We start from the raw sequence: 27,994 nt of genomic DNA, 5'->3' as shown, positions 1-27,994 counted from the left end.
TTGTCAACTTTTTAAAATTTGTCTTGATAATAAGCATGCTTTTGGTTTTGGTATTGCTTTAAAAAATCGAGCTGATCCTGTTTAAAAACTCTGTTCTCTTACTCTAAACTGGGAAAATGAGGAATTTTCCTTAAGTCATGAAAGTTTTTGAGGAGGATCACTGTTTATTCATACGTCAAATAAAACTTTTAGTTTATTTCTAGTTTATGAAATAAAACAGTATTCATAACATAGTACAATAAAGATGATTGAAAAATTGCAAATTTACTCGGCACAATTTGAGAGTCTATAAAACTATCACAAATTATTTTCTCTTTCCTGCCCCCAAAATGGTTACGATTAGACACAAATCAGAAAAAGACGGGGTAAATTTATTCTACACTTTCAGGTTTATCAATTCTTTCTGGATGCAGATAATGTCCTTTATAATAATTATTTTAGATGTTTATAATCAGTCTTTTTTTTTTACAGTTTTCAGCATTCACCTTTGTAAAACATTGTTCCAAATTTTTCTTCCTCTCTTCCCCCACCCCCTCTCTTAGATAGTAATAGAATATATATTAGAATGTGCAATTCTATACATATTTCCACTATTATGCTGCACAAGAAAAATCAGAATCCAAAAGGAAAAAAAAACTTCAATTTTTATTTTCATAACATTTGCATGCATGGTTTTTCAACAAAACCTTGTGTTCCAAATTTCCCCTCCCTCCCCTAGATGGCAAGTAATCCAAAATATGTTAAACACGGTAAATCCAATATCTGTATACATATTTATATAATTAGCTTGCTGAACAAGAAAAATCAGATAAAAAAGAAAAATGCAAACAACAAAGAGTGACAATGTAATGTTGTGATCCACGCTCAGTTCCCACAGTCCTTTCTCTGGGTGCAGATGGCTATCCTTAAGACCATTGGAATTGGCCTCAATCATCTCATTGTTGAAAAGAGCCACATCCATCAGAATCGATCATTGTATAATCTTGTTGTCATGTATAATGATGTCTTGGTTCTGCTTGCTTCATATCAGTTCATGTAAGTCTGTCCAGGTTTCTTGTTGACCATTTCTTTTAGAGACAGAAAATGTTTATAAACCAACAAAGGTGAAAATATTATGTGATCTATATTCAGTCCCCAGTCCTCTTTCTGGATGCATATGGCTCTCAGACCTTTGTGAAATCATCTTGCTGATAGTTTCTTATAGAACAATAATATTGCATAACATTTATGTACCATAACTCATAATTCAGCCATTCTCCAACTGATGGGCATCCACTGTTTACAGTTTCTTGCCACTACAGGTAGGGCTGCCCCATTTTTGCACATGTAGGTCCTTTTCCTTTTATGATTTCTTTGGGATATAAGCCCAGTTGAAACACTGCTGGATCAAAGGGTATGCAGTTTGACAAACCTTTGAGCATAATACCATATTGCTGTTCAGAATGGTTGGATTAATTCACAATTCCACCAATATATTCCTGTCCCAATTTTCCCACATCCCCACCTTCATTCCTGTGATCTTGGCTAATTTGAGAAGTGTAGTACCTCAGGGTTATCTTAATTTGCATTTCTCTGATCATTCTTAAACCAATATTGCTGTGTGTACTGCTTTCTCTTATTTTCACTCTTCATTTCTTACAAATCATGTTTTTCTAGGGTCACTGAGCATATTTATTGGACTGTAAGTGTAAGAGTTCAAAGAAAGGGAAAGTACAATGTTTGAAAATAGAGGATAATGGAAGGGACAGTGTTGAAGGAAATGATGGAATGGCATTGGTAAGGAATAAGGTTACTTTCTGTGAGGCAAGTGGCAGAATGCTTTTGAGTGAAAGGAAATAAAAGGGAATTCACAGGCAAAAAGCCTCACTTTTTTTTCCCACATAAAATCTGAGACAAGGAACTCAGCTGAAAGTAAGAAGATAGTCATGGGAGGTTTGAGGAAGAATGAAAAGATTTGGAAGAGTTGAAGTAGAGAATGGAATAGTGAGTTGTAAGAGGCAAGATGGATCACAAAGAAGCAGTGAAGGCCTAGTTGAGGTTGAGTAACAAATCTGTAGTGGACTTAATGGGTACTGCAGCATGTTTTTTAGGAGCAAAGGTGGTTAATGATAGTGATCTAAAGGGTTTTGACAGGACTCGATTGGTGAAACAAGAAGCCTAAGAATTAAAGAGAAGAAACAGTATTGGGTTTAATTTGTTTACCAAAGAGTCAAGATCAGGAAAAGAGTGGCTAGTATTGGGGATGTAGTTTGGGAGAGACCCAAAGGGTCAAGGAGAATAGAAGTCAGATGTAGATGAAGAATAGGATTTTGTAAAAGAAAGCAGAAGTGTAAAGTCAATCATAAGGATTGTAGATTTTTAGTCAGAAGGAACTTTAAGAGACTCATCAGATCCTATCCCCTCATTTTACAGATGAGAAAACCACCACAAAAAGGGCTAAGTGACAATCTTAAATGTGTTGAGGTAGGATTTTAACTCATTTTTCCAAGATTAAATTCCATTATGATTCTTCCTAAAATGCTTTCCAATTGGAAGTATTATCATCCAAGGCTATGTGGACAACAGTCACTTTTTCCAGCATCATACCCTGCTCTAGAGCCCAGGTTCTTAAACTAGTTTGTGACCCATATAGGATTTTTTAACTGAATGGGGAGGAAGGGGTCAAGAATTTTGATTTATTATCAATAGATATTTGATTTGTATACCTACTGCACATCTGAGGTTACATAAAATATTTCTTGGATAAAATGGGGTTGAAAATGAAAAAAGTTCAAGAAATCCCTGCTCCAAACTACTTAGGGCTCCTGCTCTCTTGAACCCTTATAGAGCGTTATTTCTGGAATGTTCCAGCCACTTTCCTTCACTTGACTGGTATGCCCACCTAATTAATTTAGAGTCACACATCCTTTACTTTCTTCCCTGCCATTTTGGGGACCAAGATCAAATCAACTAATTTTTTCCTTAATAATGAGTCAATTTACTCCCTTTGGCCCCAACCCTCATCTCTTTTAACTTTAAGTACCAAATTCCCCCTCCAGGCCACTCATTAGCTGGTAGGTACTCTTCCCCCATTAGAATGTAAACTTTTAAGAGTTGTGTCCAACAGTGACTTCTTTTAGAGTTTTCTTGGCAAAGATACTGGAGTGTTTTACCATATCCTTTTGCAGTTCATTTTAGAGAGGAGGAAAACTGGGGCAAAGTGGGTTAAATGACTTGCCCATGGCTAGTAAAGGTCTGAGGTCATAATTGAACTGAGGTCTTCTGGTCTCCAAGGGTAGTGCTCCATCCCTGGGTCACCTACCTAGCTTTTTTTTTTTTTTTTTAAATAGCTTTTTATTTACAAGATATATGCATGGGTAATTTTTCAGCATTGATAATTGCAAAACCCTTTGTTCCAATTTTTCCCTTCCTTTCCCTCCCCCTTACCCCCCAGATGACTGGTTGACCAATACACGTTAAACATAATAAAACATAAGTTAAATACAATATATGTATACATATCCATAGTTATTTTGCTGTACAAAAAGAATCAGGCTTTGAAATAGTATACACTTAACCTGTGAAGGAAATCAAAAATGCAGGTGGACAAAAATAGAAGGATTGGGAATTCTATGTAGTGGTTCATAGTCATCTCCCCGAATTTTTTCGCTAGGTGTAACTGGTTCAGTTCATTACTGCTCGATTGGAACTGATTTGGTTCATCTCATTGTTGAAGAGGACCATGTCCATCAGAATTGATCATCATATAGTATTTTTTTTTCATTATTAAAGCTTTTTATTTTTCAAAACATATGCATGGATCATTTTTCAACATTAACCCTTGCAAAAACTTGTGTTCCAATTTCCCCCTTGTGTTGCAATTTCTCCTCTTCCCCCACCCTCTCCCCTAGATGTCTAGTGGTCCAATATATATTAAACATGGTAGAAATATATGTATACATATTTATACAGTTATCTTGCTGCACAAGAAAAATCAAATCAAACCAGAAAAAAAAATCATATAGTATTGTTGTTGAAGTATGTAATGATCCCCTGGTCCTGCTCATTTCACTTAGCATCAGTTCATGTAACTGATTGGGGAAGTTTCCAGGTCTTTTTGAAATCATCCTGCTGGTCATTTTTTACAGAACAATAATATTCCATAATATTCATATATCACAATTTATTCAGACATTCTCCAATTGATGGGCATCCACTCAGTTTCCAGTTTCTGGCCACTACAAAGAGAGCTGCCTCAAATATTCTTACACATACAGGTCCTTTTCCCTTCTTTAAAATCTCTTTGGGATATAAGCCCAATAGAAACACTGCTGGGTCAAAGGGTATGCACAGTTTGTAACTTTTTGCGCAGTTTCAAATTGCTCTCCAGAATGGTTGGATGCATTCACAATTCCACCAACAATGTATCAGAGTCCCAGTTTTCCCACATCCCCTCCAACACCAATCTGACAGATGTATAGTGATATCTCAAAGTTGTCTTAATTTGCATTTCTTTGATTAATGACTTGGAGCATCTTTTCATATGGCTAGAAATAGTTTCAATTTCTTTATCTGAGAATGGTCTGTTCATATCCTTTGACCATTTATCAATTGGAGAATGGCTTAATTTCTTATAGAGTCAATTCTCTATATATTTGGGAAATGAGGCCTTTATCAGAACTTTTGTAAAAAATGTTTTCTCAGTTTATTGCTTCCCTTCTAATCTTGTCTGCATTAGTTTTGTTTGTACAAAAACTTTTCAATTTGATATAATCAACATTTTCTATTTTGTGATCAATAATGATCTCTAGTTCTTTTTTGGTCATAAATTCCTCCCTCTTCCACAGGTCTGAGAGATAAACTATCCTATATTCTTCTAATTTATTTATAATCTCATTCTTTATGCCTAGGTCATGAATCCATTTTGACCTTATTTTGGTGTATGGTGTTAAGTGTGGGTCAATGCCTAGTTTCTGGCATACTAATTTTCAATTTTCCCAGCAGTTTTTGTCAAACAGTAAGTTCTTATCCCAAAAGCTGGGGTCTTTGGGTTTGTCAAACGCTAAATTATTAAAGTTATTGAATGTTTTATCCTTTGAACCTAACCTATTACACTGATCAACTAGTCTATTTCTTAGTCAATACCAAATAGTTTTGGTAACTGCTACTTTATAATATAATTTTAGATCTGGTACAGCTAGGCCACCTTGATTTGATTTTTTTTTTCTCATTAGTTCCTTTGAAATTGTTGACCTTTTGTTTTTCCATATGAACTTTGTTATTTTTTCTAAGTCATTAAAATAGTTTTTTAGGAGTCTGATTGGTATATCACTAAATAAATAGATTAATTTAGATTGTCATCTTTATTTGATTGGTCTCTACCTAGCTTTTTTAATAGCATCTCAGTTTTTAGTACTTTAGAAAGTTTATAAGTATCTATCAGCAGTAAGAGGAGATCAGAAGAAATGAGATTAAATTGTAATAAAAAGGGTGAGGTTAATTTGCTTATCATTCTTTCCTGGAACAAAAGAAAGGAGGATAGAATTTTGTTGCTCTAAGATTAGGTTAGGTAAAAGCTGATCTAAGACTTTCAACATTGATTCTTTTTTTATTATTGCTTTTAATTTGCAAAATGTGCATGGGTAGTTTTTCAACACTGACCCTTGCAAAACCTGTTCCAACTTTTCCCCTCCTTCCCTCTACCTCCTCCCCTAGATGTCAGGTAGTCCATACATGTTAAAGTATATTCAACATTGATTCTTACAAAACTTTGTATTCCAAATTTTTCCCTGCCTCCTCCCCACTCCTAAATGTAAGTAATCCAATACATGTTAAACATGTTTTAAAAATTTATGGTAAATCCAATATTTGAATACATATTTATACAATTATCATGTTGCACAAGAAAAATCAGATGAAAAAGGGGGAAAAAATGAGAGAAAACAAAATGCAAGCAAACAACATAAAGTGAAAATGCTAGTTTGTGATCCACATTCCGTTCCCACAGTCTTCTAGATGCAGATGGCTCTCTTCATCACAAGATCATTGGAACAGGCCTCAATCATCTCATTAATAAAAAGAGCCACATGCACCAGAATTGAACTTCGTATAATCTTTTCCTGTGTACAATGAACTCCCGGTTATGCTCATTTTCAAGTGGTTTTTTAAAAGATGATAATACTTATATCATGCCAATCTCATTTAATAGGAAACAGCTCAGGATAGTAAATAAAGAGCTAGCCTAAGGAGGACCTGGTTTCAGTTAATGGGTTCAAAATGGATCACTGACAAGAGTGGCATAGTATACTTGAAAAAAATCACCGAACCTGTCAATGCTCAGTCAATTTTCTAGGACAGAAATTACAAAACCATCTTTCCTTTGATACAGCCAATGAGAACAATCATACGGGCTTCTCTTTGTTGGGAACATTTCTCAGCAATGAAATTACAGGTCCCAAAGCAAAACAACTAAGTGGATGGGGAGAGATTTTAATAAGGATACTCAAGGAGCAAGTGTGTCTTAGTACTTTGTGTTGGAATCCTTAACCTTTTTGTGTTGCCTTAGCAATCTGGTGAATCCCTTCTCAGAATGTTTTTAAATGCATAAAAACGCATATAGAATTAATAAGGAAACCAATTATACACAAATACCTGTAGATATCTACTATTAATAAAGACACGTATCTTATTTAAGACCCTATTCAAATGCTAGTGTAAGTTAAAGGACCGACTAATAAATCTAAACTATGTGATATGACTGAAAGCAAAGAGATTTTGAATCTGGAGATCCAAAGTCTCTCTAAAAAAACAAATCTATTTTTATTAGCCTTTTGTTTACTCCTCTTCCCATAAGAGCCATCTTTTTAAGATGTCTCTTTTTGGCCACAAATTGGCCTTCCCTCCTTAAAATCTCCTTATATCTGATTTAAAAAAAAAAAAAAAACTTTTAAGAAGTACTTTTAAAAAAGAAAAAGAGGGAGGAAACAAAAGAATCAGCAAAACCAATCAGTACATCGAAAAAACATCTGACTAGGTTTTTGGAGATCCTCCCCACCTCGGGAAAGTGTGGGATAGGGGCCGGCACCTCCTTCATTCTGTAATGGGTGGGGGAAAAGAGATGGGATAAAAGCGTATCTACTTATCTGTTTTTACCTCCCAGTTCCTTAAAAACTGGGAGTTTCTGGTTACTGCCGGAACAACAGCCTTCACTCATTGCAAAAAAGAGGAAAATCAAAAGTGCCAGGATTTAAGATGGCCAATCAAAAGCACTACCGGTCCTAGCCTGCCCACTTCCAACATGACAGCCATGCGTCTTGAAGTTTATTCGTGCCTCTTCAGGTAGAGTACGCACCACTCGAGAGCGAACGCCGTCCTTTTGGCCTACGTCACTTCCGGTGGTGCAGCAGCCATTTTGTCAGCCACAAGCGGATCCCGCGCGCTGGGGAAGTGCAGTTCCCCCTGGTTACAAACCCTCCGGTCACCGCCCCCCACCCCCTTCACCCCCTCCCGCGGGCGCCGTCGGAGGGGAGGCCGGACAGGAAGAATAGCCTTCCTCAGGGCCAGTGTGCCCTACAGTTGTCACAGGCCAGAACCTGAGGCAAAGCGGCCAGGTGATCGAGTCGTCCGGGATGTCGAGCGAGGAGAGCTACCGGGCCATCCTGCGCTACCTGACGAACGAGCGAGAGCCGTACGCACCGGGCACTGAGGGCAACGCCAAGCGCAAGATCCGCAAGGCCGCCGCCTGCTATGTGGTGCGCGGTGGGACCCTCTACTACCAGCGACGGCAGCGCCATCGCCAGCGCTTCGCCGAGCTCGAGGTGGTGCTGCAGCCCGAGAGGCGTCGGGGGCTCATCGAGGCGGCACACCTGGGGCCCGACGGCACCCACCACACCCGGCACCAGACGTGGCACGACCTGTCCAAAAACTACTGGTGGCGAGGTGAGGAGGACTGGAGGAGGGGGGAAGGGAACAGAGACGGGAAAAGGTTCCTCCTCCACGCCCGTGCCCCGCCGGTGTCCCGGGTCCCCGAGGCCGCCACGGCCTGACAGAGCCGGCCGGCGGGTGGGGGACTCGAAGCGAGCGGGCACATCCCACAGGAAGGAAGGAGGAGGGCGGGCTCTGTCCCGGGGTGGGGCCAAGGGGCTTCCCCGGGAGGCCGAGCCAGGGCGGAGGGGGCGGGGCCAGTAGCGGCCGTGACCCGCCCCCGCCCCGCCCCTTACGGGATCTGAGAGAGAAAGAGAGAGAGGGAGGGAGGGAAGGAAGAAGGAGAAGCTAAGGCCGAAGTGGAGCTGACGGAGCAGGCGTAAACCAGACCCGGTGTCCCACCGCCGCGCTCCCTTTCCCCTCCCCAGTGACGGGAGTTCTGGAGTCACAGTTTTCAAAATTATCCTTTGGGTGGTGGTGGTTGACAAAATCGAGAAAGTGGCTTCTACGTGGTGGCGGAGATGAAGTGGCTGGAGTGTTGGATTTGGAGTCAGGGTAGCCCGAGTTCAAACCCTGCCCTAGAACAATAAAGTTGACTGATAAACAATGCTTGCCATGTACCAAAACACTGCAGATATCTCTTTTGATATTCACGACAATCGGGGAATGTGGGTGCTATTTTAATCTTCATTTTATACCTGAGGAAACGAGTCGCAGAAAACTTAAGTGCTTTGTGAAAGATCATAGACTCAGTCTTGGAGATAGTATTGGAAATGAGATCTTGACTCCAAGTTCAAAGCTCCTTTACCCTTTGTGCTACCTAGTTACCTTTTCTTCTGAAGAGTTTTTGTTAGAAGCTTTAAAAATGTATCTTGTTGGTCCTACAAACCTTTAAACAAATTATCCCTTTTACAGAGATCTTGTGTAATAAGAAATTGCTTCAGTACGTTCTTATATTTTATGTATTTATAGAATAGAGAACTTTTGGGGTTGTTTCTGGTTTTTACATCTTTTATACCTTGTAGAAAGAGTAAGGGAAAGCTGACCAGTTCTTTGTTTCAGAACTGATCTTTCTTCCTAAATCTTACAAATGTGCTGAACAACTAATTGTTAAGTATTAGCATACTCCTTTAATGCTTGTGGTATTAACAATTTAGAACCACCTGAGGGCTTCAAACCAAAGATTGTTTTTTTTTCCTTTGGTTCCTGGATAAGCTGAACTGCTAGATGCTATTTCTTCACGTTTTTAATGGTATGACTAGTGTAAACTACAAATTGCATTTATAATTTTTGAGTTTTTTCTCATTCTGCCTTTTCAAGAAAATAAATATCCCAGATTTGATTTTTTAAAAATAACTTTTTATTGATAGAACGCATGCCAGGGTAATTTTTTACAGCATTATCCCTTGCATTCACTTCTGTTCCGATTTTTCCCCTCCTTCCCTCCACCCCTTCTCCGAGATGGTAAGCAGTCCTTTACATGTTGAATGGGTTACAGTATATCCTAGATACAATATGTGTGCAGAACCGAACAGTTTTCTTGTTGCACAGGGAGAATTGAATTCAGAAGGTATAAATAACCCGGGAAGAAAAACAAAAATGCAAGCAGTTTATATTCATTTCCCAGTGTTCTTTCTCTGGGTGTAGCTGCTTCTGTCCATCTTTGATCAATTAAGGCTCTCTTTATTGAAGAGATCCACTTCCATCACAATACATCCTCAAACAGTATCGTTGAGGTATATAATGATCTCCTGATTCTACTCATTTCACTTAGCATCAGTTCATGTAAGTCTCGCCAGTCCTCTCTGTATTCATCCTGCTGGTCATTCCTTACAGAACAATAATATTCCATAACATTCATATACCACAATTTACTCAACCATTCTCCAATTGATGGACACCAGATTTGATTTTTCAAAAGAAACAGAACTCAGGATAGTGGAGGAGAATTATTATCTAATATTTTTCATACAGAAACTTTTAAGTGGCACTATAGGGACTATTAGACTTGTAGACAGGAAGGCCTGAATTCAAATTCAGAAATAGACACTAGCCTTGTAACCCTGGGCAAGTCATTTTCCTTTGTTTATCTCACTTTTCTCAACTATAAAATGGAGGATAAAATAATTTCTACCTGGAAAGGTTGTTGTGAGATTCAAATAAGATAATATTTGTTTTTTAAGTGTCTAGTATGATGCTGGCACAGAATGAGGACCATATAAATTGCAGCTATTATTATTATTAATGGTATGAATTGAGAGGGCATTTTGTGTAATGGAATGGAGTATGCAACAAGCATTTAATTGCCTACTGACTTTATGTAAAAACAAAAACAAAAATAATGCAATGTCCTTCCTAGAGCTTGCTGGAAATGTTTTTGTGAGAGTACCTACTAAAGTAGCATGAGATGACATGTCAATAATTTACATGTAAATATCATTTTGTTTTTAGAGTGAAAGTTAAACTCAACTTGAAGCATTTATTAAGCATAGTCTATGTTTATGAACTATGTTAAGCTCTGGGACTAATAAGACATATTTTTTTTTTTTTTTTTTAAAGTATCAGCTCTTATGGTCCATGGTGGAATTTTTAACTTAACTTTAGCTTTACTTCTTAGTCATAAGTAGAAAACGTTGTTTTTAGTATCATAAACTTCACCAGAGTGATTAAAAGCTTGTATTATATCATCCTATTTATAAATTAGCATGAAATCTAATAGCACTGATTTACCCAAGTTTTCAGACTTGCCATGTTTGCATGTAGGCAGTTATTTTAGAAATATGTGTGTAGAAATATAAATACTTTAGAGAAATTTCCTTGATAATATATCAATGAAAATTTAAAAAATAAGAGAGAATATGAAAGTGAAGAAATTCTGAGTGCTGGTATAGTAAAAGGCCTTATTTATATTTGGCTCTGATATTAATGGTTTTTATGAAGAAATTTTGAATAAATAAGTCATTTCTAAATTTGATTTAAAAGGTCATACAAATTAACCCTAACATTTCAATTAAACAGTGCTTCATAATCACTCACTAATAGTAATATATTATAATTTTATTAAATGTATTTTAAAAAAATTTTTTCTTAAATGTATATCTTAGAGATGAGAGCTACTTCAAAGATAAACAACTCAATTTAGTTAACTGAAGCTTAAGAAGATTAAATAGCTTTTCAGTAAGGTGAAAAGTAGCAGAGCTGGAATTTGGTCCAAGGACTTCTGACTCCAAATCCAGTACTCTTTGCTTACAGGTTAGTTTGGCCAATCCCGAATTTTATATACTTGAAAATTTAGGGTTGAAGGCTTAAATCAGTGACTTTTCCAAGGTCTCCCCAAAGCAGTGAGGAGCTGAGTCCTTCAGGGCCATTGCATTAAAGAGTGGTGGAGGCTCTTTTGTCCATTTAACTTTGGAAATATCACAGTATTTAGTAAGAGTATCCAGGTTAATTTAAGGCCTCAACCCTCTGGTTGGGCTCTGTAAATTTTTTTATTTCCCCTTCTACATCTTCTCAATGCCCTCTATGGTGATGTTTGCTTTTGTTCTTCCTCTTCCCCTTATCCCCTACTTTTTCATCATTGCCATCTTAATTTACCTCCTCCCTCCCTTCCGGGCATTACAAGGCTCCTCTCTGAATTCCAGTAGCAAAGTTGTATACATCCACATATCTTTTTCTAGCTACCTTTATTTCCAACCCCCATCACTTTCCTTTATAAAAAAAACTATTTAAATTGAGTTCTTGTAGTATCAAGGTTATAGAAATAATTATTGCCTGAACTAATAAAATAATCTTCTGGTTGATCTTAGTGTTAAAAGTGGTCTTTCAAAAGAATAGGTCTGATCCTGTCACTCTCACCCTTTCTTCCCATTCAGTAAACTCTAGTGGCTTTCTATCACCTGTGGGGTCAATATAAAAATCTTCTGAAGTCCTTGATAACATTCTTCCCCACTTCCTACCTTTCCAATCTTCTTAGACTTCACTCCCTCCCCTCATCTCCCCCAGCCCCAAGTTAAACTATTATCTTAATTCCAAGCATTTTCTCTGGCCTAGAATTCTCTCTCATCTTCACTTCCTGGCTTCCCTATCTTTCTTTAAATCCCAGCTAAAAGTGTGTGTGTGTGTGTGTGTGTGTGTGTGTGTGTGTGTGTGTGTAAAAGAGAGAGATGTAATTTTCTCTAAGATGTAATATTCTCTTGTTGGGATTTTCTTGGGGTTCTCAGGGAGCAGCCTTTGTTTCAGTTCAGTAATCACCACAAGTGCAGCCAGAGATTAAAGTCCAAATCCTTTATTGTCTCCTTCTAAGTCTTGTCTCCTTCACTTGGCTCCGCTAGTTTTTCTGGAGGCCTTCAGGATCTTGGTTTCAGTGGAGAAGTGAAGGAGGACAGCCTGCCACCACTTATCTGGTCTTCCCTAGTTCTCATTCTGGCTGAGTTTGTCCAAGCTTATATCCTCTCTCATCATAGGTGTGAATCTTGTGGAACTATAGTAAATACTCAGTATATGTACTGAACTAGAGAACTGTTAAGCACTATGCTAAGCAACCATTGTCTCTATCAATTCCACTGACTTAGCATCTTGTTTCAAGTTCTGGCTCATAACAGAGAGAGAATATAATTACATTAGGGTCTTCCCCTTTAGATTGTGAACTCCTTGAGAGCAGGGATTGTCTTGTACCTTTCTTTGTATCCCCAGAATTTATTACAAGACCAGGCACATAGGAGGTACTTCAAAGGTACTTAATGACTAACTTAAAGGTTTATTATCCTTTGTTGTGAATCTTTTTTTCCCCAGTCATGTTTGGCTATGAATTGTTAATGAACTTTAGAAAGCATGATGACAAGTTGGGCAAGTTGGGCAAGCATGAATATTAAGTCTTGTCCTGCCCCTTTCACTTAGCATCAATTCATGTAAGTCTCTCCCGGCCTTTCTGAAATCATTCTGCTGGTCATTTCTTACAGATCAATAATATTCCATAATATTCATATGCCACAATTTATTCAGCCATTCTCCAATTGATGGACATCCTTTCAATTTCCAGTTTCTAGCCACTACAAAAAGGGCTGCCTTAGTGAAGGTTTTTTAAGGTTGGGGAAAATTTAGGCATATTTGAAGGTAATAGGGTACAACCACTAGACATGGAGAGATTAATAATGGGGGGAAAGGAATAATTGAGGGGGCAGCCTGCAGTAGTAGGGAGGGATTGAGGTCAAAGGCCAGTGAGAAGAGTTTGACCTTGACAAAGAGGGAAAGAGCTCATGCTTGGGGTGTGAGGTCTAATTTTGAGATGAAGAAGAAAAGATGTAGGTTATATGAATGGCCTTCAATTTTCTCAGTAATATAAAATATAAGAATCTTAACTTATAAGATTACAAAATATAAGAACAAAAATAACATGTAGAAATTAATTTAAAAGCCCAGGTCAGAATGATAAGAATAACTATCTCCTGAGGTGGTCTTTTTTATTTTAAAAAGTAGATTTGTTTTATTAAGTCATTCAAATGGACTAACATGCTATTATATCAGAGGAATTTAGTAAGTTCCTGAAGACAGGGGACTGTTTTTCTTTTGCCTTTGTGTTCCTAGAATTTAACATAGTTCCTGAAACTTAGAACTTAATAAATACTTATTGATTGATTGATCTCAGAATTTCTTGAAAATCTTCAGCAAATGGAGGTAGATAGAATTGTTAAAACAATAATCAATTAGAAAGAAATCTATCCACTGATTTTTATGGTACCTGGTACCAAATTAGATTTGAGGCATTCCTCTCTCTTTACTCATCAGCAAAGATACCTGATAGGTATGCCTCTACATTTCCATAGCAATGCTGCATGCCTTATAATCCCTGCTTCTTAGGGGATCATTGGCAATGGGGAGTTCTGGAATGAATCAGGCTACAGCAATCAGGTGTCCATGCTAAGTCTGACCCCAACGTAGGTAGGGAGCTAAGGAAAGATAAATTATCCTAAGTCAGAAATGATGTGAGTCAAAACTTCAGTGCCTTTCAGATCAAGCCATGAGCACACTTTCAGCCTGGACAAGATAGGGATATTCAGTGACTAAATTAAGTTAAACTTTCACAATGATTGCCTGGGTAATCTAATAAGAAAGCCAATTAATTTGGTGATATTCAAGCTGGTAATAGCTCAATATACTGCATACTTCTTGTGTAACAGCTGAAGAGGTAGGCTGGATATGGTAATTGTAAGGATATGGGAAAATGATCATTTAATGTTTTAGTTTGTCCTTATTTCCAAGTGTAGTATGTTTTCAAACTACATTTTCATATTTAAAATGTTCCCAATATTGACTACATAGTTTTTGACTTGCAGGTCCCTAGCATAGAAATGGCCTATATGTTTAAAAAAAACAACAAAAAAAACCCCCACCAAACCTATCTTTTCAAGTGCTTTTGTTGAAATTGTCTTTAGATTTACTACTTTATTTGGAGCCCTTAGGGCAGTCCTCTATTCCCCCTGGGGGCTATTGTTTCTCCATCTTCTAGAATAGAGCTTCTTGAACAACAGTTTAAGAAGTTGGGCTCTAGAGCTTTTGTTCTGTATAATACCAGTGTCCTTAACCTGATTGAGGGAATTTCAGGTTCAGGCACTCTATACTAGACCAGTCATGTAATGGAACCCTCATAGCTACTATTAGAAATATTGCTGGGGACCTTCTGGCCCTACTACCAAAATTGGGCAGCAGTTCTTCTCCCTAGCTATAGAGGACATGTGTTCTTGGTATCCTCACTTAAAATTTAGGATTATATTTTCCCATTGAAACAATTTGATGAATAGATTAATCATTTAGTGACATTTAGAGTCATATTACTTTCTGTGGAAATTGCATCCTGACCTCTAGACTATTGATTTATGTACACTGGTGTATAATCAACTTAGTGATGAAGATAAACTGAACTTTAGTTAAAAAAAAAATCTTTCTTCCAAACACTTACCCCTTCCAAATTACCATATTAAGGGTGACATCATCCTAGGAGTCAATGGGGCTCATAACCCAGATGTCCTTCACGATTCACTGTCATTTCCCACTTCCCCATATACAATCTTTTGCCAAAGCTTGTTCATTTTACCTTTATAACATTTCTCATATGTCTCCTTTTCTTACACTGCCATAATCTAGATGTAGGCTCTTTATCACTTTATACCTAGACTATTGTAGTAACCTTCTGGTTGGTCTCCCTGCCTCAATTTTCTCCCCACTTTAGTCTACCTTCCACTCAGTTCTCAAAGAGGTATACCTAAAGCATAGATAATGGCCATGTCATTAGCCCAATCTGCCTTAATAAATTCCAGTGGTTCCACATCACCTCCAGTATCAAATATAAAATTCTTTGTTTCATGTTTAAAGTCCTCCATAACCTGACTCCCTGTCCCCTACTTTTCTAGTCTAGACGTTATACTTCCTCCATGTGATCTGTGATCCAGGAATACTGATCTTCTTGCTGAGATATCTCCTAATTTCAGGCATTTTCTCTGGTATTTGTACATGCCCAGGATTCTCTCTCTCATTTCTATCTCTTGATGGCTTCTGTAAAGTCTTAGTTAGAATCCCACCATCTACATTATCTTCCCAATCCATCTTACTGCTAGTGCCTTCTCTCTGTTGATAATCTCCAATTATTCTGTGTGTTTATTGTTTGTACTTAGTTATTTTCATGTTGTATCCCCTAATAGATTGAGCTCCTTGAGAGCAGGGACTGTTTTTTTTATCTTTATGTCCCAGCTCTTTGCACAGTAGGTACTTAATGAATCCTTGTTGATATGCCTCGAATAGTAGGAGTCATAAATTTGTTTTTTTTTTTTTTTTTTTTGTTGTTGTTGTTGTTGTTGTTGTTTGTAATTTTAAATTGGGAGCAGATATAGATTTAACATTTACATTCTCGTTTCCCTTTAGGTATTTTAAAGCAAGTAAAAGATTATATTAAAGAGTGTAGCAAATGCCAAGAGAAGCTGGATCGTGCTCGCCCAATATCAGATACTTCTGAAATGTTGGAAGAATTGGGATTAGAACTAGAATCTACTGAAGAGAGTAACGAAACAGATGATGACCAAAGCAATCCTGCATCTGTTCCAAGTGCAGTGTCCAAGACTGTGAAAAAGAAACCAATATCCAAACATGAACTTGTCTTTGTAAGTGGCATTTTACCACTACTTTAAAATTTCTAACTATAGTTAATAAAATAGTGTATTTATTTGGTCTTAGTGAAATTTATTTTTCAAAAGCCACTTAAGAAACTTTGGCTAATGACATTAATATTAAATGAGTAACTAGCTTGAGGAATAGACATTAGCTTATTTATTATGACTAAGTTGTTGCACATTAGATTGGCAAATGAAAGGTGTTCTGGTAATATCTCTTCATTCTTCTTAAATATTCCAATTGTTTCTTCCGTGAAGAATTTAGGTAATAAGTTAATAGCCTCTTGTGGCTTTTGGGGTGAGAAAAACAGGCAAAAAAAAAAAAGTGGGACAACTTAGTCTTTTAAAGATATTGGTTGCTGTGATAAACTAATGCAAAGGATAAGACAGTTTTTACCAAAGCCAGTGTGTGTCATTTGACTCTACTTAATTGTTGTAACATTTTGCTCTTCTTTTTCATTTCTGGGGATAAGGGCACAGAATGGAGTAATGGTATAGGCAGGAAGAAGTTGGAACAAAAAAATGAAAAAATAAAACATTTTAAAAGACGTTGAAGTAGAACCTATTTTAGTTGATGACAGTTCATTCAAGAATGAATACTTTACATTGAAAGTATAGACAGTGTAATTTAGCTTTTGGTCTTAAATTTCTTTTTGATAGGTTGACACTAAAGGTGTTGTAAAACAGTCTTCACCAAAACATTGTCGAGCAGTCTTAAAACAGCTGAATCAGCAGAGACTCAACAATCAGTTCTGTGATGTTACTTTGTTGATTGAGGGAGAAGAATACAGAGCTCATAAGTCTGTTTTGTCAGCTAACAGCGAGTATTTCCGAGACCTTTTTATAGAAAAGGGAGCTGTATCCAGTCATGAAGCTGTGGTGGATCTGTCAGGTAAAATATTTAAAACAATCCTTATTTTTCTGTTATGTATAAACTCTTGGAGAAGTATGTGAAACCAGAGTGAGAACATGTGCTTTTAGCAAAGAGAGGTCAGGGAGCAAACTGAGCTTCACTGACTTGGACTTTTTCTTATTTTAAGTATGATGCACAAACAGGGCTTGGAAAAAATATCTTTAATTTTTTGTATACACCACTTAGGGGTAAGTACCCATCATGATGGTAGCAGATAGTCTCTGGTATTTGTTATAGGGCTTTTAGATAACATGGAGTAAAGAATAACTATTCTTAATGTGTTAGATATGTCTGCAGTTACATTGTAACAATCTAATTGAAAAAATACCTGTGTATTTGGTTTTGAATCCTCAATTTATAAAATACAGAGTAGTATTAACAATCATATTCAATAAACTTTCAGTCAAGTATAATCTTGGTTTTGTGTCCATTTCCTTAAATGGATCATTTGAAATTAGTTCTGCTTTGACTGAAGTTTAATGACTTTAGCTTTCCAGGTAAATATTGGGAAAATGTAGCATTTTAGATAGGGTCATATAAGCTATATGTAAAATTATAGTACTTTGTAATTGACTACAAAAGGACTTGTGATAATGTGGTATTTTATAACATTGTATACTTACAAGTGTGCATTCTTATGTGATGAAATCTCCCTGTCCTGATAATTGCTAGGATAGATGGTCCTAGTCTTTGAGAAGAGCAAAAAGAGACATGGAAGTAGTACAAATGTTGATACATATTTTTACGTTTTAATATTTGTACCATGGCATTCTTTTTCCCTGACTTTTTGTGACTGAATGAGGTGGGTTGGGGGAATCTTACACTAGGTAGACTAAACATAAGTCACCTTCAGAATATAGGGTGTTTGATATATATAACACTTTGGGATTGTTTGACTGCCTTTTTATACATCTTCAGGCAGAAAAAGAAACATCTAGGAGTATTTCCCTTTTCTGACTTTCTTAGAAAGTTTAAAGCAAATGAAAGATAAATGTGCAGGGGAATGTTTGCTATTAATACCCTAAAATACTATTAAGCACTATCACAGCAGACCCATGAAGCACATTCATGTAACAAGCTGCTTTTTATGATAAAAGCAGATATTTAATAACATTAATATTTCTGAATGAAAAACAATTCTTATCCATATAATTTATCTTCACAAGAGTAATTGGAAAAGTACAGCAATCTTGTCAGATTTTGCTGATTGTTTTTTATTCTCTTAAAATTCTTTGTTACAAGGAATGGCTCTTTTTATAGGAGACATAGAGAAATATATTTGGGGAAAAGATGGTTTAAAAACAAAAGATATGAATAAAATTGTTTTAAGAGAATATAATTAGAACATGGTATATTTATTTTATGTTCTGTTCTCTCAGTCTTCATGATCAGAGCAGACATGATTGTATAGGACTAGAATAAATGGTTATGTTTACTTTTATTTTTTAGTGATATGGATGAAGATAATGATAATGATGATGATGATGATGATGGGAGAGTGTTACATTGATATTTACACCAGCTTAATAGTTATAGATCTTTGGGTTTTTTGTGATTTTTTTTTCTTTTATAATCTACCACTTTCTCCTTTTGTTCTATACAGGCTTTTGTAAGTCAAGTTTCCTTCCTTTACTGGAGTTTGCTTATACTTCAGTGTTAAGTTTTGACTTTTGTAGCATGGCGGATGTTGCCATTTTGGCCCGCCACCTTTTCATGTCTGAAGTCTTGGAAATCTGTGAAAGTGTACATAAACTAATGGAGGAAAAGCAGATTACTGTGTACAAAAAAGGTGAAGTACAAACAGTTGAATCTACTCAAAATCTACCAGAGCATAATGAAGGTTCAGCACAAACTGTGGCCAATGTTGAAGAAGTTGTACCCCCAGAACTTGAAACTAGTGCATTTGTGTCCCCTATAAATGGAGAATTTCCAGGTGATGGGCAGGAAGGTGGGAGTACACAGCAGCTTGAACCCCAGGTTTGTTCAGAATCTCCATCTGTTTTAGTACACACAGAAAATGTAACTCATTCACATTCTGGAATAAAGTCTGAAACAGTGTCAAGTAGCAACATGATAATTCTTGAAATAGAAACTTCAGATACCAGAAAAGATGACAAAGTTTCCAATGCACTTTCCACTCCTACTGTGGTAGAAGAAAGGGATACTAATACTCCAGTAGACAAAGAAATGGAAAACAATGAGGACAGCAAATCAGTTGAAGATGTCTGTGCTGAAGACATTGAAGAAGATCACAAGCAAAAACGTAGCCGACCAGCACAAGTCCAAGGAAGCCCTGTTGGACAACAGGAGAAGGCAACTCTCAGCCCTGATGACACTTATAAAAGCAGGCTCCGTCAGCGCTCTGTTAGTGAAGGTGGATATATACGACTACATAAAGGAATAGAGAAAAAACTTCAGAATAGAAAAGCCAATCCTAAGTCTGCAGTTCAGCAGGTACGATCAATGTGTATACACGCTTCTCATTTTGATCTAATGTTGAAATTAATTTGTTCACAAAAAGTATGCCTATGGAAAAGATGTCACTGATATTTGGGGGAGAAAATGAGATCCCAGTTCGAATTCTGAAAGTTCCAAATAATATTAGCAAAATGTTAAAGAAATTTAACGCTCCTTCATTAAAATGTTTTTTATCCTGTAATTAGGTTGCTCTGAAATTGGTTCAAAGAGGGAAAAAAATGAAGCAGCCCAAAAGAGAGGCTAATGAGAACACAGAGGAAGAAACAACACACAGATGTAGTGAATGCGGAATGGATTTTCAGAGACGCTATGCACTTATCATGCACACGTTGAAACATGAAAGAACTAAAGATTACAAGTGCCCAGTAAGTTTTTGCTATTTAGAAGATACCTTTATATGTGTGATGGCTTGAATCTGAGGGATATTTTTTTGTTATTCTGATAATGATGGTATCCCATTTTAGTTTAATTTTTCTTCCTCCTTTGTGCATTTTTAAAAAAGTTTTTTGTCTTTTTATAGATTTACTTTGATTTTGTCAAAAATAATTTATTAGTGTCAGGGGCTGCATACAGAAAGGTCGAGGAGGATGTGGATTGAAAAAAGTATTTGGCAATTAAGAGATCATTAATGACTTTGGAGGGAGAAGTTTTGGTAAAACAATGGGGTTGGAAACTGTATTGAAAGGGTTGAAGGAAACAGTGAGAAGAAAGGTACTAATTGTAGAAGGCCTTTTTAAGGATTTTAGCACCAAAGGGCAGAAGAGATACAGGATTTTAATTAGCAGAGATGAAAGGATCAGATAAAGATTTTTTGAAGATAGGGAAGACAGGGCATGTTTGTAGATCATAGGAGAGGAGCCCATAGACATGAAGAAATTGAAAATAAATAATGAAGTAAGGAGTATTAAGTAATTTTTTAGTCCTCTACTAGATTTTAACTCAAGGAACTCTTTGTCTTATATCTAGGTATTTTCCACAGCTCTATGGCAAACAGAGGCTCAATAATAAATGTCCAGGGATAATGATGGAATTTCCAATTATTTTAAAATTAAGTGTATTTATAAATTACTGGATTTAATTTTTTGTTTTTTAGTTGTGTAAAAAAGAATTTCAATATAGTGCTTCTTTACGAGCACACCTCATTCGACATACCCGAAAAAGTGATGTACCTACTTCCTCTACTGCTGAAGAAGATTCAGGAGCATCAACTGAAAAGGGTCGCACCAAGAGGGAGTTTATATGTTCTATATGTGGAAGGACATTGCCCAAACTATATTCTCTCAGAATACACATGTTGAAGCACACAGGTGTAAAGCCACATGCTTGCCAGGTAAACATATATGTATGTGCGAATGGATACGGTAAAAAAAAATGTTCTAAATTAATGTAGTGGAAAAACAAGTCTACCATATTCTCATGGCAGAATAACTGTGAATCACTCTCACATATAAAGGTTACAGACTTCTATTGTTTTGGGATTTCCTCAGGCCATGAGCATTTCAATGGAAATGCGACAAAATTGATCACATACAGTCATCAATATAAATACCATCATCTCCAAATTAAAGGACGCATCCTTTCTGTCAATAACTAGTAATAAATTTTCTAGGAAATGTACATTATAAGGGAGTTTAATTGGATATGGGTAGGAAAGGGGTGGTTATGGTTACACTATTACCGAAATTTATCAATTTTTAAAGCTATACATTTTTTGGAACCTTTTGGAACAAATTGGTTTTGTCTGCCAAATGCATTTATGGGTTCTCATTTTGTCATCCTTAAGAATCCTCTTAACTATTTGGATTGTCTAGGATCCAAAAAGTATTCTTTGAGGTGTCTGTGGTTCTAGCAGAATTCTGGACCTTCTGTATTCTGGTGTACTTTTAAGTTCATCTTTCTTCTGGGAGTCTAGACTGATATGGATAGCCAGCAACAAATTGATTTCTAGCTAACAAAATCCTTCTTTTGAGTCTGTTGGGTTAGCAATAGACTAATAATAGAATAGACTAATAATAGAAATGGTGTACATTTCTGATTCTTAGCATAGGACACTAAGTGTAGACAAATCACTTCACTGTCTTAAGAGTCAATTTCCTCATTTATAAAATGGGGCCAATACTTAAATTATCTGTTTCACAGAGACAATATGAGTGATTATTGTGGCATTTACTAAATAATATGAGTACCTCGGTTGTCCCTTCATGAGCAATGTGATGGTAAAGAAATTATATATGGCTCTACAATTGGAACAATCAGTCCTTACAATCTGACTTTAAAGTAGTAACTAAAGTTCTTTTAGTGGCTTGTGAATAGTCCCTTGTTCTTCAGAAACAGTACTTGCTTTCCCTTTCCTTTTTTTTTTTTAAACTAATAGCTTTAACAAAAAACTTTTCATAGGTCTGTGGAAAAGCTTTCATTTACAAGCATGGTTTAAAATTACACCTGGCTCTTCATGAAGCACAGAAACAGTTCCAGTGTGAACTCTGTGTTAAGTCTTTTGTCACCAAGCGTAGTCTTCAAGAACATATGAGCATTCATACAGGTACTGAGATCAATTATATTGATAAACTCTGCATGTGTGTGAGTAAACATAATTTTTGTTCTGGGAAAGAAATTGCTACTAAAAAGCTTCCTTCAATGTAGCAAATTGTTTTATATTGGAATACTAAAAATTGGTTTGTTTGATTTGGGGAAAATACATATTTTTTTCAGTATTAAAAAGGAGCTACTAACAACGTTTTGCTTGAATAATACAGCTTGATATAAGGTTAAATCTTTAGTACCTTAAAGAAATTAGGCTATGCTGACAAGAAATTCGGTTGTAGAAAAATAGACTTAGTAATTAATCTAATCTTTGATTTTTTTATGAGCCCCAATATAATAAAGGTTTGCACTATTAGTATTCATTAAGAAGATATATGACAAAAAGTTACTATTAATTAAGCCACACTTGAAATTATTTTATTAATTACATTATACAAATTTAATATTATGTATGTTTGCAAGGCATTATTTTGTCAATGAAGGACAAATTTGTTTATTTATTAGGTCATGTAGGAACTCCTTGCAATAGCTTTATCATCCATAGATTGAGAGAGATGGCGTTGATAATACACTTTTATATTAATTATATCTATCATTATTAAATATACCATTTTAAACATTACATTTTGAAATGAAAGGGTAGAAGTGTCAATGAAAAATTTTATAGGAATTTTTTTTAATGCTGTACTCTGTAACTTGTTTTAAAACTTATTTATAGTTGTCTTTCTATAGACTGTACAGACCCCATTCATTGGATGCTAATTTTTTTATTGATAACAAGTGGTGATCTAAACATTTACAAAGTAGTTATTAAAATAAATACCATTGGGAAGGGGATTCAGAAGAAAATAGAACATATTTTTTGCTAGTATCTTTTTGAAGTTAATAGACATTTTAAAAAAATTTTTTTTTTTGGTCTTAAGTTCATAACATATAAGACTTTTAGGAAAAATACTATTGATAACCTAAGTTTCAAACTTGACAGTTTTTTATTTTAACAGGAGAGTCAAAATACCTTTGCTCAATCTGTGGAAAGTCTTTTCATAGGGGCTCTGGACTCAGCAAGCACCTAAAGAAGCATCAGCCAAAACCTGAAGTTCGAGGTTATCAGTGTACTCAGTAAGTATTAGGATGTAAAACATTTAACTAAATGCAACATTTTTTTTCTGTTTGATTATTTGACAAAAGTTTACATGTTGTAGAATTTTTGTTTCTATTTATTTAAGATGGTGTTTCCATAAACTTAACATGATTATAAAACTTGTTTTGCATTGTATAATTACAATGAATAATTTTAGACTCAGAAAAAGTTGAGATAATGCACTTCTATCAATTATTTCATTGCAGAGTTAGGGGACTAGAGATAAAATGTTGCATGTGTTATTAGACATGATTAATGTGTTGGTTGGTTTTGCTGAACTGCTTTTTCCACTTCTTTTTAAATTTTTATTAAAAAGGATAGGATGGGAAAGGCAAAGATCTCTATCAAAAGAAAGATGTGGTCGACAGCTAAGTGTCACAATCGATAGAGCACCAGTCCTGAAATCAGAAGGACCTGAGTTCAAATCTGGTCTCAGACACTTAAAACTTCCTAGCTGTGTGACTCTGGGGAAGTCACTTAACCCCAATTGCTTCAGCAAAAAAAAAAAAAAAAAAAAAAGATAGATGTGGTATAAAAACAAAAGACATTAATAAAAAAATGAAAACTTGTTTTGAATAACAATATAATTCAGTTTGATGATTAAATTTCCTTATTGCAGATGTGAAAAAAGTTTCTTTGAAGCTCGAGATCTCCGCCAGCATATGAACAAACATCTTGGTGTGAAGCCATTCCAATGCCAATTTTGCGAAAAATGCTATAGTTGGAAGAAAGATTGGTATTCTCATGTAAAATCTCATTCTGTTACAGAGCCTTATAGGTGAGTAAGCTTTGGAAGATTCCGATCTGACATAAGATAAGAATTAGTATATCCAGGTCTGATTCTTAGGATTTTTCTGATGTATAAGTATTGTATTGTAAAATCATATATTGTATTTTAGGTGCAATGTATGTGGCAAGGAATTTTATGAAAAAGCCTTATATAGAAGACATGTAAAGAAAGCTACTCATGGGAAGAAAGGAAGAGCTAAACAAAATCTGGAACGTGTATGTGAACAATGTGGAAGAAAATTCACTCAACTACGGGAATATAGAAGACATATGAACAACCATGAAGGTAGTCTATATATGCTTACGTGTGTTAATACAGAAGGAATGCCCTTTTGGAACTGGTTTTCTCCTCATTTTCTATCTTTCTACCATTATTGTTTGTGTACCCTTTGAGTTCTGTGCCTTTCTTTTCCTGTTGAAAGTGATTAATGTTAAGACTCCAGAACACAGTTTGTACAATCTAATCATTTTAGTTGCAGTAGAATGCTATTTTAATAAATTTGATTAAAGCATATATATCTCAATATATAATGAAATTCAGTTAGCTGAACTTTTGCAAAGACTCAGAACAGGCAGATGGAATGTTGAGTTAAAGGAACAACTCAACTTATTTACACCACATTGGCTGAAACATAGTATGTAAAGGGAGTGGGGTGGGAAGGAATAGGGAGTGTAACATGAAATAGATCTGAAAAGGTATCCACATTGTGTAGAGATTTTAGATGACCTAGGCTGAGAAATTTGTGTCTTATCCTAAAAAGGGTAGAGAGCCATAGATTTTTTTTTTTAGCTGAAAAGTGACAGACAATGAGGAGGCTGAACAAGAGTGATGACTGAGTGGAATATATTTAATAGGGTGTGTGGAGATAGATTAAAAAAGACTTGGCATTTGATTAGACCAGTGGTAACGGAAGAACAGGAACTAGTATCAAGGAAAACTCCAGAGCTGCCAACCTGGAGAAGGACGATGATACCATAGGAAGGATGATGAAGACATAGGAAGAGAATATAAAGAGGTAATAACTTGTTTTGGACATTCTGAGTTTTAGATACTAATGAGTTAACTAGTTAGTGCTTAGCCATCTGGGTAGAGAGAAAAATGGAAGGGACAAAACAGTGATTTGACAAAAAAAGCATAGAACTTTTGGAAATTGTAGTCAAAATGTGGAAATACATTTAAAATGTTTGTACATGTGTAACCTATATCATATTAATTGATATCTTGGGGAAGGGGGAATCCAAAGCAGGGAGAGAGAAAAAAATTTAGAACTCAAAATCTTACAAAAATGAATGTTGAAAATTATCTTTATGTGTAATTGGAAAAATAAAATACTATTGAGAAAGAAGAAAATTATAATCAAGAGCAATTCTGAGTATCAGTGTTAATTGCTAATGTTTACACATTTTATGTCAATTGTGGTTTTGGGATATGTCTCCAACATAAAGTCAGCTCCCTACTTCATTCAGCTTCCCATTTTAGTCTCCAAGGATGCCACCATTGTTCTCTTAATACTGGAGAATGTCCTTTAAGGATTGTTTCCTGAGGGAAAATAGAACTCTATTAATATATAATTAATTCTATAACCTTGATTGTTTTATCTGTCAGCTCTTATAAAGCAAGATAAGCTTCTATAATCTTAAAACTAGGCCTGTATGTGGGTACCTATATAAGTTAAAATAATTTCCTGATAACTAATATATCCTTTTATTTTCTTCCTCTAGGAGTTAAGCCATTCGAATGCTTAACATGTGGGGTTGCTTGGGCTGATGCACGTTCCCTGAAACGCCATGTAAGAACACACACAGGTGAACGGCCTTATGTCTGTCCTGTATGCAATGAAGCTTATATTGATGCTCGAACACTTCGAAAACACATGACCAAATTTCACAGGGATTATGTGCCTTGCAAGATTATGCTGGAGAAAGATACCCTTCAGTTTCATAACCAGGGAACTCAAGTGGAACATGCCTTTAGCATCTTAACATCAGGCATGCAAGAACAAGAAAGCAGTGGTCCTCAGGAAATTGAGACTGTAGTAGTGACCGGAGAAACCATAGAAGCCATTGAAGCTGTTGCAGCTACTGAGGAATGTGCATCAGTGTCAACTCTTTCGGACCAAAGTATTATGCAAGTAGTTAATTATGTACTGGCACAGCAGCAAGGACAGAAAATATCTGAAGTAACAGAAGCTATTGAAACTGTAGAAGTTGAGGTGGCACATGTTTCAGAACCAGAGTGAGCACAGTAATGGAGGTAGAGGAAATTTTGGTGATGACTCTTCCTGTGCCATAAACTTGCACATGTTTACAACATATGACTTACAGCTCAGAGTCCCTATTTCAAGGTTTTTTGCTGCTTGATGACGTTCTCTCTGCATTGCTAAATAGTCTCTCCAGCCTGTAGGTTCTGTCAAGAAGTCTCTCACTTTCTTTCTGTCTCTGTCTCTCTCCTTCCTCCCTAATTTTAGTCATCTAGTATAGAGAAATTGGAAACAAATCTTTCTATTTAATTGTTTATCATGGTATGATTTTTAATGGATTAATTTTTACAAAGATTGTACTTAGAACAGTACAGTTTCAGTCCTGTTTTCACTTTATTTTGAATGTATATTTTGAAGGATACTTCCCCACTGGGCTTGCTGTCTTTTTATCATCAAAATATGAAGATAAAATTTTGTGATTTGACTTGCCCTATTTATACAGATTGAAAAGAAAATTCAGATACTAAAGCATTTTACTAGTGTCTCTAGGTACACTATTGTGTACAATATTAGTTTTTAATGTCTTTAAATCTGTGATTTGTGTCTTACTGTTTAAATTCAACCCTCTTACAAGTCCAGGACTCTTCATTTTAAAGCACTTATTAAGCCACATGGTTATAAATCAAGTTTGTACTTGACTATGTAGGCAATCTATAACTGAGTATTTGTCCTAGTTTTTTTTTTTTTAATGCCATGAAATTGCATAGTAGGTCCAGCAAAATAGGCCTTGTTTTGCCATCTCTTCAAGGCAAGGAAATTGACCCTGAGGGTGGAGAGCTTTGTCATTGTTGAAATTGAACATTGTTAATGAGGAAAATCCTTCCATGTTAACTTTAGTACAATAAGTGGAAAGTCTTGTTCTTTTGCTTTAGCATGAACAAGTCAAAACTAGATTTAATGTTTTCAACCATCGTATCATGTTTAATTGCTTAATTTAGTTGAAAAACTGAATCAATTTAGAAACAGAATAGCCACCAACACATGCAATAAGTTACAAGAATACTGCGTAATAGTCAAGTTCAGTAATAACAAATTCTTTGCAGCCCTCACTACAATGTACTAATCTGAAAAATATTATTCATTTGTAACCCACCTGATTGTTGAAAATGAATTCAATAAAAAATAGATTACATGGAAGCTGAAAATTACATTTATTCAAGTGTATATATTTTTGGAAATGTTCACATCTGTATTCAAGTTTACCAATCTCTCACCTTTCCAAAATCACCAAGATAGCCTTGGTAGCTCCACCTAAAAAACTATTACTTACAATGTAATTATTATAATTCAAGTGTTTGGAACAATTGTAAAATGCACAATTTAACAAAAAAAAAAAAAGAAGTTACAGGTGAACTGTTCCTAAAGCACAAGAAAAGGATGTGCCTTGATTTATACACAATACCATGATATTTATTCCAATTTGCCTATATAATGTGACTTTAAGGGCAAGGAGTAAATATGTTAGCCATGCATGTATTAGATTTGCATATATTATATTTGCTTTTGCAAATTTTCCAATCTTGTAATAGTTATATGGCTGACATTCAATCTTAGGAAGAAAATTTAAAAATAGTCCAACTTTTAAAAGGCTGCTTCTTTGGGGGTTGGGAGTGGGGGGTTTGTTTGTTTTTTGTTTTTTTAGGCTCTTATGAAAATTTGTTTCAACTTGACTAAAATTTGGAATTATCATTTTTGTTCACACATACTCTTGTTTATAGTATTGGATTTACTGAGTTGTAAGACAAATAGACCATTGATGTATGTCATAAATATGTAAATAAAACCAGCTGTTGAATCTTGCTTAAAA

General features: G+C 35.7%; 1 protein-coding gene across 1 annotated transcript; it reads left to right on the top strand.

The window, feature by feature from the left end:
* The first annotated feature begins 79 nt into the window (after window positions 1–79).
* Window positions 80–27,994, top strand: ZBTB11 (zinc finger and BTB domain containing 11). The gene is made up of 11 exons (XM_051985211.1): window positions 80–7,917; window positions 15,817–16,052; window positions 16,722–16,953; window positions 18,578–19,428; window positions 19,638–19,817; window positions 20,546–20,782; window positions 21,850–21,994; window positions 22,998–23,115; window positions 23,757–23,915; window positions 24,037–24,212; window positions 25,649–27,994. Exons 1-11 carry the CDS (start codon window positions 7,608–7,610, stop codon window positions 26,164–26,166), a joined length of 3,162 nt encoding a protein of 1,053 aa, XP_051841171.1. The 5' UTR covers window positions 80–7,607; the 3' UTR covers window positions 26,167–27,994.

The sequence above is a fragment of the Antechinus flavipes genome, chromosome 3, assembly GCF_016432865.1.
Source record: "Antechinus flavipes isolate AdamAnt ecotype Samford, QLD, Australia chromosome 3, AdamAnt_v2, whole genome shotgun sequence".
In the NCBI taxonomy this organism is placed as follows: Eukaryota; Metazoa; Chordata; class Mammalia; order Dasyuromorphia; family Dasyuridae; genus Antechinus; species Antechinus flavipes.
The sequence above is the reverse complement of the archived record's forward strand: the minus strand, read 5'-3'. Positions and strand labels throughout refer to the sequence as shown.

Coding starts and splice junctions, on each gene's coding strand:
- ZBTB11 (XM_051985211.1), top strand. CDS start 7,608: ATGTCGAGCGAGGAGAGCTACCGGGCCATCCTGCGCTACCTGACGAAC. Junction 16,954..18,577: donor AGCTGTGGTGGATCTGTCAG/GTAAAATATTTA, acceptor TGTTCTATACAG/GCTTTTGTAAGTCAAGTTTC. Junction 23,916..24,036: donor TCTGTTACAGAGCCTTATAG/GTGAGTAAGCTT, acceptor ATTGTATTTTAG/GTGCAATGTATGTGGCAAGG.